The 13,554-nt window shown below is 41.3% G+C and overlaps 1 protein-coding gene across 1 annotated transcript; it reads left to right on the top strand.

Moving 5' to 3' along the window:
• Positions 1 to 4,145: 4,145 nt before the first annotated feature.
• Positions 4,146 to 12,742, top strand: timd4 (T cell immunoglobulin and mucin domain containing 4). The gene is made up of 7 exons (XM_052100467.1): positions 4,146 to 4,276; positions 5,220 to 5,558; positions 5,675 to 5,740; positions 6,288 to 6,379; positions 12,063 to 12,174; positions 12,263 to 12,296; positions 12,388 to 12,742. Exons 1-7 carry the CDS (start codon positions 4,219 to 4,221, stop codon positions 12,467 to 12,469), a joined length of 783 nt encoding a protein of 260 aa, XP_051956427.1. The 5' UTR covers positions 4,146 to 4,218; the 3' UTR covers positions 12,470 to 12,742.
• The last annotated feature ends 812 nt before the right edge of the window (positions 12,743 to 13,554 follow it).

Genomic DNA, 13,554 nt, shown 5'->3' with positions numbered 1-13,554 from the left:
TATATATATATATATAATTTTCAGACTATTCATTTATATATTAGGCTTTATAAGGTTTAGCTTCATAGTTTGTATGTTCTGTCAAGCAGCGTTTGAAAGAAAAGAAAGAATGTAGGAAAGAAAGGGCATCTTAAAGCAGATTAAATGTGTGTGAGTTTTGACAGTTGAAGTTTGAAATAATCACGAATATTCCAAAACAGACTCTTAGCTCATTTGAACATTCCATTAATGTAATGTGATCAGACACTATTTAGCAGAGACTGGCCACTTCTATTAAAATTAATGGGAGAAATTGGAACACCGAACAAGGAGCTCTAAGCGGTCAACATTCAACGGATGCAGAAAGAGCCAATCACCTTTTAGATACAGACATCACCTGTCAATCAACTCGAGAATGCGCATGCGCTTTAGTTAAACAAGCTGGAAACAATTGTGTTTTGTACCGTAATCTAAGGTAAATGTGCACAAGGATTTGATGATAATCTTGACTAACCGTTTTGGAGATTTCAGTCTTTTCCATTCATTCAGTCCATTCAAGTAGATAGGAGCTGTGTTGTTATGACTGGAAATAGCCTCCTGAGAGCATTCCAAAAATGGCCGGTTGGATTGGAGCCCTCCATCCTCCCCGCAGCCCTCACGGCTAGACGATTGGTTCCTCAGGGCCGGGTGCCACTCACAGCCACACCCCTACCCCCAATAAACGGCGCCACCTGGCGGGATTGTCCGGTACTCCCCTTCAAGGCCTGTAGGATGACGTCGTCACTGCCCGCCAAAGCCTTCAGTGCCGCCGGACAGGCTGCCTCCGCCCTATATGCCATGGCCCTCCTGCAAGTTCACCAGGCCAAGGCACTTAAAGATCTGCACTTGGGTAGACCTGATCACGACGTGCTGCAGGAACTGGGCTCTGTGACCGACCTCGCCACGAAGGTCACAGTGCGGGCACTCAGACAGGCGATGGCCACCCTCGTAGTCCAGGAACGTCACCTGTGGCTGAACCTGGTCGAGATGCAGGAGGTCGACAAAGCCCACTTTCTCAAAGCCCCTGTGTCCCAGTTCAGCCTATTCGGCGACACCATCGACGACTTTGCCCAGCAGTTTTCGGCAGTGAAGAAACAGATGGAGGATATCTCCCACATCATGCCTCGCCACTGTTCCAGTGCAAGCTGTGCTCCGTCTGCTTGCTGAGGGAATCCCCCTGCGGCCCCTAAACATCAGGCAGCTCCGCCTCAACCTGGGCCCAGCACTCAGCCCCAGCGTTGAGCACCCCACAGAAAGCACACGCCCCTGTCTCTCGGATTTCCACGAGGAACCGGAAGGCTCCCAAGCGTTCCTGAGACAGACGGCCCAGGGAACGAGATGTTCGTACCGGAGCTGGTGAACAGACCACTCTGTCCCCCGGTAGAGTTCAGGGAGGAGAATAATAATTTTCCTTCATTTCTTTTGCTGCACCCCCTTCGGGCTGCGAAACCCACATACTCAATAAAAGAGCTCTGTCTCTGTCCTGTGGTGTGACTAAGGATAGCGATTAATTAATAATATTAAGAGGTTTTGAGATTACAGGGAATACCTCTTTTAAGAGCTTAGTTGGTGTTGGATCTAATATATATGTTGTGGCCTTTGATGTTTCAATACGTTTTGTTTGATCTTCATGACCTATGACATCAAAGGATTGAAGTTTCACATGTGAAAAATGATGAGACAGTTTTCTGAGGTACTGTGACATATAATTGCATAATTTTATTTCTGATTATTTCAATTTTCTCAGTAAAAAAATTAATTCACGTCATTACTACAAGAATATCTGGTTCAGTTGAGGCTTTATTGCTAACCAATTTAGCAACAGTACTGAATAAACACCTAGGATTGTTGTGGATATTTTGTATTAGTTTGCTAAAATATGCTTTCATTTCATCTGTCGCTACAGATACTATCCTTCCATGCACCACAAAATACCTCTAATTTTGTATTCTTCTATTTGTGCTCCATTTTCCCAGCTGCTCTCTTAAGAGCATGAGTGTGATCATTGTACCCTGGTGCAAGGCTTTTTTCTTTAATTGAGGGGGGCGACAATATCAAGGGTGCTGGAGAAGACTTTATTTATATTTTTTGTTATTTCATCAAGTTCTTCTAGGCTTTGGGGCTTACTGAGTGTATGATATAGATCTGGAAGAACAATTAAAGTTCCATCTACAGAAAATAGTAGATCTGATAGAAAATTTGCAAATTCAACAAGGATCAGAATTAGGCCCGGGTAATCTATTTACTGTCGCAAGGGCAAAATAAGACAGAGATTTAGTATTTACTGTATATATGACTGTTACATTAACCATTATTAGTAATACCAAAAATGTCACTGTAAATTGTAGCAACACCTGCTCCTCGACCCTTCAGATGAGGCTAAATTTGTGTGAATTAACATGAATTTTTTTTTGAGAGATGTGAATCTCTCACGCAATTGTTTGTTGTTATGGCTGTTTTGATAAGCAGTGCTTTGACAACGATACAATAATCCTTGTAACAGAGGATAAAATGGATGCATGCTGTGAAATGGCAGATATTAAAGATTAAAAGCTGAAAAAAGATTGATAAGTGATACTAAAAAAGCTGGCATGCTACAAATTCTAACTCGAGCAGCAACTGGAAGTGACGTCAACATCGCATCTCCTTGCGTTGTGTCTTAGCAGTCCTAATTTGACCTGCATGATTTACCACAGTGGGCATCAGAAAATAATTTGTACTATTTTATACTAAGACTAATACTATGTTTACACTTTGCACCAGTTTTACTAAACCACATAGATGTTGTAAGAACCTATTTGTTAAATACTTGAAGTGTTAAATGAAGTTGATGAAAATATTTCATAAGACATTATTGCCCATTTTAACCCCCCAAAAAATCCACATTTACACATTTCTTACACAAGTGTGCATCATTTGTAGTATTTATAGAGTTTACATTGATATGAATAACAAGCACTAAAATGGTAATGTCTCTTTAAGAACAGTGACTGTTGAACAAATGTGTTTCAGTTGAGCGGTTTCTTTACCACATCCGTGCTATGTGTGATGATTATTAATTTGACTGTAAATAGCAAAAAAAGTGTTAAAAGAGACTTAAATCAATGAAAGGCAAATAATGAAAACTTTAAAAGATAAGTCAATCTAAAAGATAATTGACCTGGGGGCACCCAAAAAGAAAATTGGCCCCAGGGCCCTTGCTAGTCATAATCTGCTCCTGGTGGAGCATACCACAACAACGATCCAAATTATTATTATATCCTGCCAGAGAATTTCTTGTGAAATTATTCAACTGAGGAAAATAGTTTCATTCCTCAATTGAATTGATATCAATATACATTTTCTGGCATTTTTTGTTTTTTTTAATGGTATACTGATGTCAACACACAACAGCTACAGCTAATGTTTTGCTGCAGTTTAAGATCACATGAGGACAATAAGAGAATTAAAGGAATAGTTCACCCAAAAATGAAAATTCTCTTATCTTTTAGGCACCCTCGTGCCATCCCAAGATTTTCTTTATTGTCAAATGCATTTTTTTATGAATATCTCAGCTCTGTTGGACCTAACCGTGCAAGTGAATAGTGGCCAGACATAACTGTGGTAACATAAATGTAATCCACATGACTTCAGTGGTTAAATGAATGTCCTCAGAAGCAATATATGTGTGTATATGAGTATAATGCTGCTGAGAAAATTTTGGGTGTACTATCTCTTTAACAATGAATAATTGGCTATCCTACATTTGTCTGTGTCATGTTTTACTACAGTAACCAAATACCTCAATAATCTACGAATCCAACAAGTATATTTTAGAATAAACTGGTTTATCCAGTCAGTCAGCTGTGATTGCATGAACACTTTGTGGCACTTTGTTTACCAACAATAGCAAACACACATGCCACCATGGACATGGTATGTGCTTTAGGCATGCCCAATGAGTCATTAATGGAGCTTCTTTATTGGGACATAGCTGCAATATCCAGATAAAATTCCATCACACAATAGCCCTATTTTATGCTGCACAACCACTCCTCCAGATGAGGACTATCAGAGGGGTCAGTGGCCCTGTCCTTCTTGGAGATGTCACAGGCAGAGATCTGCAGAACACAGCTACTCATTCACATGCCCTCCTCTGTATGCCACTGGTGCCGCCCAGCACAAGGCAGTGTCGCTTGAACTTCACACTGGCTGGTCGGAATGGCTGCTCCTCCCAGGTTATCAGTGCTGCGCAGGATCCTCCTCCTCACCATCTCAGGCAAGAAACATATGCACTTATTTACTTATTTATAAAATATATATATATAAATTACATATATCATTATAGGAGATTAGCCTATTGGCAGAAGTATTGGGAGAAAATACACTGCAATTTGATCAGTACTTGATTAGTGTCTTGTTTTCAACTTAAAATATCACAACATCCTTATTTTTTTTTTCTATTTAATGCATATTAATATATCTAGAATTACGTGTATTTTACATACCCCACTGTCCAATTTTGTTTCTTGTTTTAAGCATATATCTAACCAAATTAAATTAGGTTTATGCTATAAACAAAAAAATGTTTGGCCAGTGAGGTAGTAAAATAGACTCCCATATATATATATATATATATATATATATATATATATATATATATATATATATATATATATATATATAATGTTTAGATATTGTTATAGTTTTTTTGCTATTATTTGAACCAATTCATCAAACACGTTATAATTAATTATTTATACATTAATTTGTAAATAATTATAATTTAACCACATTTACATTGTGCAACAACCATTTACAGGGATAGTTCACCCAATAATTATCTCATGATCTCATAATTTACTTACCCTTATGTTAGCTCAAACTTGTATACATTTCTGTCTTCTGTGGAACAACAAAGTGATGTGTTCTATTTTTAGTAAATAAGGACTTCTATTTCTCACCCAAAACCGATCGTATCGCTTTAGCAGGCATGGATTAAAGCACTTGAGTCATATGGATTACCGTGATGTCCTTTTGGGACCCCACTGACTTTGATATAAAAATATTATACATCTGCATCTGTATGAAAAAATCTGCATTTGAATACCGCAGAAGAAATTCATATGAGATTGAGATGGCATGAGGGTGAGTATTAGATGAGAAAACTATAATTTACATTGTATTGATCTCTGAAATTTTAAGGATTTTGTGTCCTGCAGCTGACATGTACTCCGTTCTGGCGTTCCATGTGACAGAGGGCAGCACAGTGATTCTGTCGTGTCATTACTCAGTAAAGCACCACGGCCTGAGTCACGTCTGCTGGGGACGAGATTGTGGAACTTTCTGGTGCAACGACATCATTGTACAAACTGATGAGTATGGCGTCATTTCCAAAGTGTCAGACAGGTACAAGCTCATTGGAGATGTTCTTTCAGGCCAAATGGACTTGGGGGTCCAAAGGATACAGAAAGAAGACAGCGGGCCTTACTGCTGCAGAGTGGATATAGAAGGCTTCTTCAATGACAAGAAGGTGTCCTACACTTTGAGAGTCATGAAAGGCAAGTGAATTAGTCTGGCTTTGGAGATTGTTTTTAAGTAAGACAATTGGTGAGTTCCATGTTTAAGTCTTTGAATAGGAAGGTTTTTAAATCTTGATCCATTTTCATTTTTTAAGCCCCAACGACTATTCCACCTACAACCACGACACAGCATACCACAGAGTCACTGGAGGCACAGACAGGTGAGTCCTGCAAGGTGTCACTTCAACAGGCTGACTTTAACACATAATGCCTTTAAAGGAATAGTTCAAGGAAAAATGTAAAAATGTATTTTATAATTTACACAATCAAATGTTGTTCCAAATTCAAATGGGTTTCGTTCTTCCATGCGACACAAAAAGGCATGTTATGCGGAATGTTAGTGACCGAACCTCGGTATCAGAAAGTCAATTTCCTAGTTCCGTTCCATGGAAGGAAGAAAGTCAAACGGTTTGAAACAACATGAGGGTAAGTAAATTACAGAATAAGCATTTATACGTTAACTATTTCTTTCAAATATAAAAGTTGAACAGTAAGCATTAAGCAGGTTTTTCCTTGAGACCCTTGGTATTGATGAGTCAGTTAAACCACAATATATGATGAATCATCAGAACATTGCAGTTTCTCAATTATGCTTGTGCACAGTGCTACATCTTAAATGTCACAGACCCTTGTGGTTATATATTTCTCATGAATCAAACAACATGAGCAACAAAAGTAATTTCCTGTGTTTTATTCTGTACTTCACAGTGTCATTGCTGTCAAATCAGTCCAGAGGAGGAGACTCATCTATGTCTGACATTTCCTGGCAGAATGTCACTCATGTTCATTCTGGGGTGATGGTGAGTTACGGGTACTCAAGCACAAATTTACAACAAGTAAAACATTTGCTTATTAAAATACAAAAACAAATTAAATACAATAAATGTGCCTCATGTGGTAACATCTAAATTAACTGGTTTGTTTCAAGCCAAAAATATTACTCCACATTTCTGAATCAACCTGAATAAATTGGCTCAAACCAATAAAACTCATTTTAAGAGTTAGATCAGGTAGAAAAAGCTCCTTACGGTAACAATTGCAGGTGACCAGTTTTTACAGTGTACAATGGCTCTAAACGTGTTCTCTTTGTACACTATTATCTGTCTGATCAATAGTAATCACAGCAACAATAATAATATATCTTTTTTAAATACTTCATTCCTTCTTCGCTTTTGTTTTTATTCAATGGGAAAGTTGAACATTGTAATTGTATTGGTAAAACTAAGTCATTGTATAATTGACAGCATGTAATGTTGTTATGTATACCTTGTCTTGTTTCACTGTTGCCCTTTTGTTTGCCATTTTTGTCACTTTTGCATTCCTTAGTTTTCACTTTTGTCCCTTGTGTAACTCCATAGTCTCTTTGTTAGCTTTCCTGTTCACCGTTCATTGTTTGCACCTGCCCTCGTTAATTTGCCATTTTGGTTCTATTAATCACCTTGTTATCTTGTTTGAGTTCTGTTTGTTCATTGGCCCCTTTTCCCTATGTTCATGTATTTATACCCTGGTTTTTGGTTCAGTCCTGGTCTATCGTTGTTTGTTGTTAGCCTGGTATGTGTTCCCTGCCCGAGTTCTCTGTTTGTTTTCATCGTGTTTAGTTTTCAGTTTTATGTTTTATTTCCCCATTGAGGGTTGTTCCTTTGTGTTTAATTGTTTGTTTATTTAATAAAATCTAAACTGCATTTGGATCCGCATCTCCTCGTCTGCCTCGTTGCTCAAGCGTTACAGAACGATAGACCACCATGGATCCAGCGGTTTTACGTGCCAGATAACACCTGCTCTGCCTGAGGCAAGAGGACCGTCCGATTGAGGCCCATGTCCGCGACTTCCTTGGTCTTGCGGCTGTTGCGGACTTCCCGGACACCTCCCTTGTGGTCTTCTTCAGGGACAACCTGAGTGGCTGGCTGAAGGAGCGGCTGCCGCCGGCATCACGCGGCTGGACTCTCCGCGACTTCTGGAGGTGACCTTATTGTGCGGCTCCCCGTTCACTGTGGGCCATGCTGGGAAGGACCCTACCTCCCCACCTACTGTGGAGACTCTTCAGCAGTCCCAGGCTCTCCCTGTTACGCCTGCCCCGGTGAGCGAGCCAGCGCCCCCGCCTGCCCCGGTGAGCGAGCCAGCGCCCCCGCCTGCCCCGGTGAGCGAGCCAGCGCCCCCGCCTGCCCCGGTGAGCGAGCCAGCGCCCCCGCCTGCCCCGGTGAGCGAGCCTGCGCCTGCGGCCTCTACCGTCAGCGAGCCGGAGCCCTTGCCAGCCACAGCCAGCGAACCTGAAGCCACGCTGACCAGGAACAGCGTCCCAGCTTCGTCAGTCGCATCAGCCTGGAGGAAGAGAAGGGGAAAGGTCTCTGCTCTCCAGCCTCCGCCTGCCGCAGCCCCGTGCCCTAAACCCCTCTTGGCTCTGCCCTCAGCGCCCAGCGAACCCAAGCCGGCGCATACCACGGTAACCCAGCCAGCGCCTGTAGCCTCGACCGTCCCTGAGCCAGCGCCTGTAGCCTCGACCGTCCCTGAGCCAGCGCCAGTAGCCTCGACCGTCCCTGAGCCAAGCCAGTCAGCCTCGACCGTCCCTGAGCCAGCCCAGTAGCCTCGACCGTCCCTGAGCCAGCCCAGTAGCCTCGACCGTCCCTGAGCCAGCGCCAGTAGCCTCGACCGTCCCTGAGCCAGCGCCAGTAGCCTCGACCGTCCCTGAGCCAGCGCCAGTAGCCTCGACCGTCCCTGAGCCAGCGCCAGTGGTCGCGCCCATCCAAGAGTCAGCTCCTCTTGAGCTTCCCAGTGCCCCGCCTTCCGAGCTTCCCAGAGCTCCTCCTCCCGAGCCTCCCGGGGCTCCGCCTCTCAAGCCTTCCAGTGCTCCGCCTCCCAAGTCTATCGTCTTCTAGGGCTCCGCCCCTCAAGCTTCTCGAGCCTACCAGGGCTCCGCCCCTCAAGCCTCCCGAGCCTCCTGCGGCTCCACCACCCGAGCCTCCTACGGCTCCGCCTCCCACGGCTCTGCCTCTCGAGCCTCCTACGGCTCAACCTTCCTCGGCTCCACCTCCGAAGCCTTCCAGCTCACTGCCTGAAGAACCTCCTACGGTGCCACCTCCCTCGGCCCTGCCGCAAGAGCCACTCCCGGCTCCGCCTCCGAAGCCCCCCACGGTCCTGCCTACGCCTCCTTCGGCGCCGCCTCCGAAGTCCTCCTTGGCTCCGCCTCAAGCTGCACCACCTGCCCCTATCCTGCGGCCACCACCCAGGACCCCCAAGCCTACCCACATCCCGTGGTCAACTCCCAGACCTCCTGAACCGGTCCTTGCCCCATGGCCATCTCCTAGGCCACCAAAACCGGCCTCTGTCCTGTGGCCACATCCCAGGTCCCCTGAACCGGCCCTTGGCTCACAGCCATCTCCCAGGCCACCAAAACCGGCCTCTGTCCTGTGGCCTCCTCCTAGGCCCCCTGAGCCGGCCCTTGCCTTATGGCCAGCCCCCAGGCCATCTAAACCTGTCCCTTTGTGCCCCCATAGACTGCTTGCCTGTCCTCTCGGCCCCCCTGGACTGCCTGTCTGCCACTCATTGCCCCCTTGGACTTCCTGTCTGCCCTCTGTGCCCCCCTGGTCTGCCTGTCTGCCCCTGGTGCCCTCATTTTGTTTTTGAGTTTTTTGTCCTTGGTTTTTTGCTTTAGGATCGTCTGGAATCCGATCCTTTGAGGGGGGGGCTCTGTTATGTATACCTTGTCTTGTTTCACTGTTGCCCTTTTGTTTGCCATTTGTCACTTTTGCATTCCTTAGTTTTCACTTTTGTCCCTTGTGTAACTCCATAGTCTCTTTGTTAGCTTTCCTGTTCACCGTTCATTGTTTGCACCTGCCCTCGTTAATTTGCCATTTTGGTTCTGTTAATCACCTTGTTATCTTGTTTGAGTTCTGTTTGTTCATTGGCCCCTTTTTCCTATGTTCATGTATTTATACCCTGGTTTTTGGTTCAGTCCTGGTCTATCGTTGTTTGTTGTTAGCCTGGTATGTGTTCCCTGCCCGAGTTCTCTGTTTGTCTTCATCGTGTTTAGTTTTCAGTTTTGTTTTATTTCCCCATTGAGGGTTGTTCCTTTGTGTTTACTTGTTTATTTAATAAAATCTAAACTGCATTTGGATCCGCATCTCCTCGACTGCCTCGTTGCTTTTTTTATTTATTTTTTTATTGAAGGCAACATTGGGTACAAACGTGTAAAACCATCAATATACAATCAAACATTTATACAGTCATACCATACCAGAGACAAAGAACAACATACACAAATGAAGATAAACATAAAATAAAAACATATATACTAAATAAAGGTGGAAAAATAAGAATATTAAGAGGAATTGGGGAATAGGTCATAATATTGACACAAAAGTTTTCCATTCTTCTTGTTCTTTACAAGCTTGTGTGATTTAAGAAGCATATTAAGTTCCAAAATATAATGTTTAAAACATAAGGAAGACTTATTAAATTTCTGCTTGTGTATAAAGAGCATATAAGATTATAAAGTTTAATACAAACTCCAGGGTGCCATCTTGTGGGAAACAAAAGTAACAGATAATATCTTTCAGGGAGAATGAGTGAGTTATATTTTGAGACTGGAGAAAGTGAGTACCCAAATCTTCCCAAAACCTTTTGGTAACTGGACAATTAAAAAATGAGGAATGGTTTCAGTGTCCTGTTTACAAAAGCTACAGCATGTGTCAATATCTAGAAACTTAGCAACAAACCAATTTGTAGGGTAAACGTTATGTAAAAGTTTAAAGTGGACCTCTTTAGCTTTATTAGAGATACAGTATTTGTGAGGAATCAACCATGTTTTTTTCCAATTTATTTCACTTATTAGGGAATTCCAATAAAACATCCCCCTTGGAGCAATGGAGTTACTCTTTTGCAAATGTCGGCGAATATGCTTATTATTACATTTTTTATCAGCGACTGCCTCGTTGTTAAGCGTTACAAATGTACAGTATGACGCACAAAGCTCGTTACATCTCACCAACTTCTGAAAGTGTAAATAACACATGATATGAAGGGTGGGGTGGAAGTAAAGCTTAAATCTATTTTAAGAACCAAAAAGTTTAAATGCATATAAAACAAACAATTTTCAGTCTAAAATAATAAAATACTAATATATTTCAGGATACTATTCTGAGATGCGGGTTGGTGCTGTTTTGGCGGCATGAGGGGGACCTACACAATATTAGGCAGGTGGTTTTAATGTTGTGGCTGATCAGTGTATATTCAAGCATGGGTTTTCTCCTCTTCACACAGATCAGCAAGAAGAGTAGCAGCCATATTGATTCAAACTAAAACACTCTTCAACTGCAAGAAAACAGTTACTGACCATGATGGGGGAGACATTATTCAAAGGAGACACTTACAGTATGGGACAAAAATAACATTAGTTAATGTATACAACAAATGTTTTTACTGCTTACTGTATGATTACTGCTGTAATCATATTCCTTCATAAACATACAAAAATATGTCAGGGTAAGAGTTGCTTGCTTGCACAGTGAACAATTTACTAAACCCATGGTATGGTAGCTTGATATATATCTATTTAAAATAATGGGTTTGAATACATTTATTACATTCTTCAAATTAAGTATTTACAGTATAATTAAAACGTGTATATATAGTATGAAAATAATGTCACTATACTAAACACAGAAAAGCACATGATAATACACAAATAAAACAAATAACCATTCATTCTCATAAGGTATTAAACTCTTGTTTTATTTGTAATCATGTGCTTATCTGTGCTTAGTATAGTGACATTATTTCCCTTCTATATATGAATGTTATAAATTGTTTGAAATCACAAGAAAAAAGGAACCTCTGACAGAAGTAAAAGGCAGAAAAAAAATAGTAGGTTTCACCAACTTGATAAATCTGCATGCCAGTGTACTCAATTCGACTGATCTTTACTGACTGAATAAGAATTAGCTGTCAGCCTCAAAGTAGGTGGAGCTTCAGGTTACACCTACTGACAGTGTGGACCAATGGCAGTAAAAAGATTTTTAGCAGCCAGTAAAAAGTTTTCAAGAAAGTTTGCACTGGCGAGCTGTTACGAACCACATGTTTTGTCCAGATTTTGTTCTAAACTATGTCACATGCGTTCGTTCTTTGATTTCATGGTAAGTGTGTAGAGGCCTTCAGTGGCACCTTCTTTCTTGCAGCATAACATCAGTAGATTAAAATCCTTAGAAAGCTAGGTGGGCATATGCTTGCGGCTACTGACTTAGATGATTTATTGAGGTTATATTTACTCATGTCTAGCACTTGCATTGCACAAAGCTGTGCATGAGTTCAACTGTAGTTCTAGCTTCAGCCACTGGGGCAGTTGAGAAATTCGGTAAGTGGAGACAGATTTTAACAGACAAAAAGTTCACCCTCTTGATGTCAATTTCCTATGAAATATCACCATTTCAGACCTGAACTGAAAAAGTGTGGCTTAAAATGATGAAACCTTTCTAAATTTGTTGTTTAAAGATGGAAGCACCCATCTCCAGAATCACACTTCAGATAAACATCCCTGTGCTGTCCCTGTCTCTCAGTCTGCTACTGCTCCTTTTGGGGGGCCTGGCCCTGTTGACCTTCAAACGTATGTATAGCATGTTTGCTCAATGGAAGTACCATATGGTGTCTCATAGATGGAGTGTATTCTGAACAGAACTAATTATCTGTTTCAGGTGGGATTTATTGGAAGGCATTAGACAGTGGGTGGTAAGTGCATAAGATCAAACATTTTTGAATACAAAAAAGCTCTTTGTAATGCAATTTAATCACAATGATTACTGTGTGTGTAAACCCTCAGTTTCTCAAAGGATCCACAACATATTATCTATGAAATACGCAACAGGAGACCAGTAGAGGAAAACATCTACACACTGGAATAGAAGCAAAACCAACGTCTATTTTATAAACAAACAAACACACACACACACACACACACACACACACACACACACAATTAATAATATACAGATAAAGTGGGTGCAGCTGGTAAATTTTGACACTTAAACTTAACCATCTACCATTATTTGTGATGAACAGATAAAAAAAGTTATCTACTTAAAATCAAACGATGACAGAATTTGATTCATTTGTTTTTTGTGGAGGATCACTTTAATGTGTTAAAATTGTACTCTAATAATTCATGAAAAGTATAAGTCATGTGCATTTTTTGCCATTTTAAATAAATCTTATATTATAAATAAATCTGGACTATCATTTGACGTTATTAAACTGTACATTTGCTTTTGGCCTTAAACAGACAACTGATAGAGCCACATTATGAAGTCAGAAATACACAAATCTGTTTTATTATCATCTCTTGCTATTCACATCACACAATGGTAGACTTGTCCTCTATTTCCATCCCATTGGTTGATAGTCACATGAACATTAGGGTTTGACACTCACAACTATTAAGAATAGTAACCCTATTGCATGTGCCATCAGTCATAATCTCAAACAGATTCTGAGAACTGTTTGATCCATTCATGTATTGCTTCTTAAGGTTATATGGTTCTTCAAACAGAAAAGCAGCCTATGAGCACAGACACACTCAATAAAAACCTTGCGGCTGTAAATCTAAAGTTTGCCGAAGTAGTATATCAACATTTGTACAGGAAGTTATTTGGGCGCATCAGACCATCAGTTGAGCTAGAGCAGTCACTAGATGATTATAGTAAGAAAATGAACTTAGGGACCAAATGAAGGAGCTCAGTCACTGGAGACAAGAACGGTCAAGTGTTAACACAACAGAGATAGAGAGAGCAAGGCATACATATGGCAAACCCAAATATATCCAATTTGCCCTTACTGAGCATAAGATAATATGTGCAAAAGAGCAGTAGAATCAATTGGTTGTCTAGATTCAAGATTTAATCTCTAGAGTAACTTTAAAATCTATATACTGGGGAGCTCCAGCCAAAACATTCTAAAGAGAGCCAATATAATGCTAGGGTCCAGCACTACT

The sequence above is a fragment of the Xyrauchen texanus genome, chromosome 31, assembly GCF_025860055.1.
Source record: "Xyrauchen texanus isolate HMW12.3.18 chromosome 31, RBS_HiC_50CHRs, whole genome shotgun sequence".
NCBI classification, from domain to species: domain Eukaryota; kingdom Metazoa; phylum Chordata; class Actinopteri; order Cypriniformes; family Catostomidae; genus Xyrauchen; species Xyrauchen texanus.
Note: the sequence above shows the minus strand (reverse complement) of the source record. Positions and strands in the feature narration are given on the sequence as shown.

Excerpts from the sequence above, each read along its gene's own strand:
- timd4 (XM_052100467.1), top strand. The coding sequence starts at position 4,219 with ATGGCTGCTCCTCCCAGGTTATCAGTGCTGCGCAGGATCCTCCTCCTC. Across the intron at positions 5,559-5,674 it reads CACTTTGAGAGTCATGAAAG|CCCCAACGACTATTCCACCT; the intron begins GCAAGTGAATTA and ends TCATTTTTTAAG. Across the intron at positions 12,297-12,387 it reads AAGGCATTAGACAGTGGGTG|TTTCTCAAAGGATCCACAAC; the intron begins GTAAGTGCATAA and ends GTAAACCCTCAG.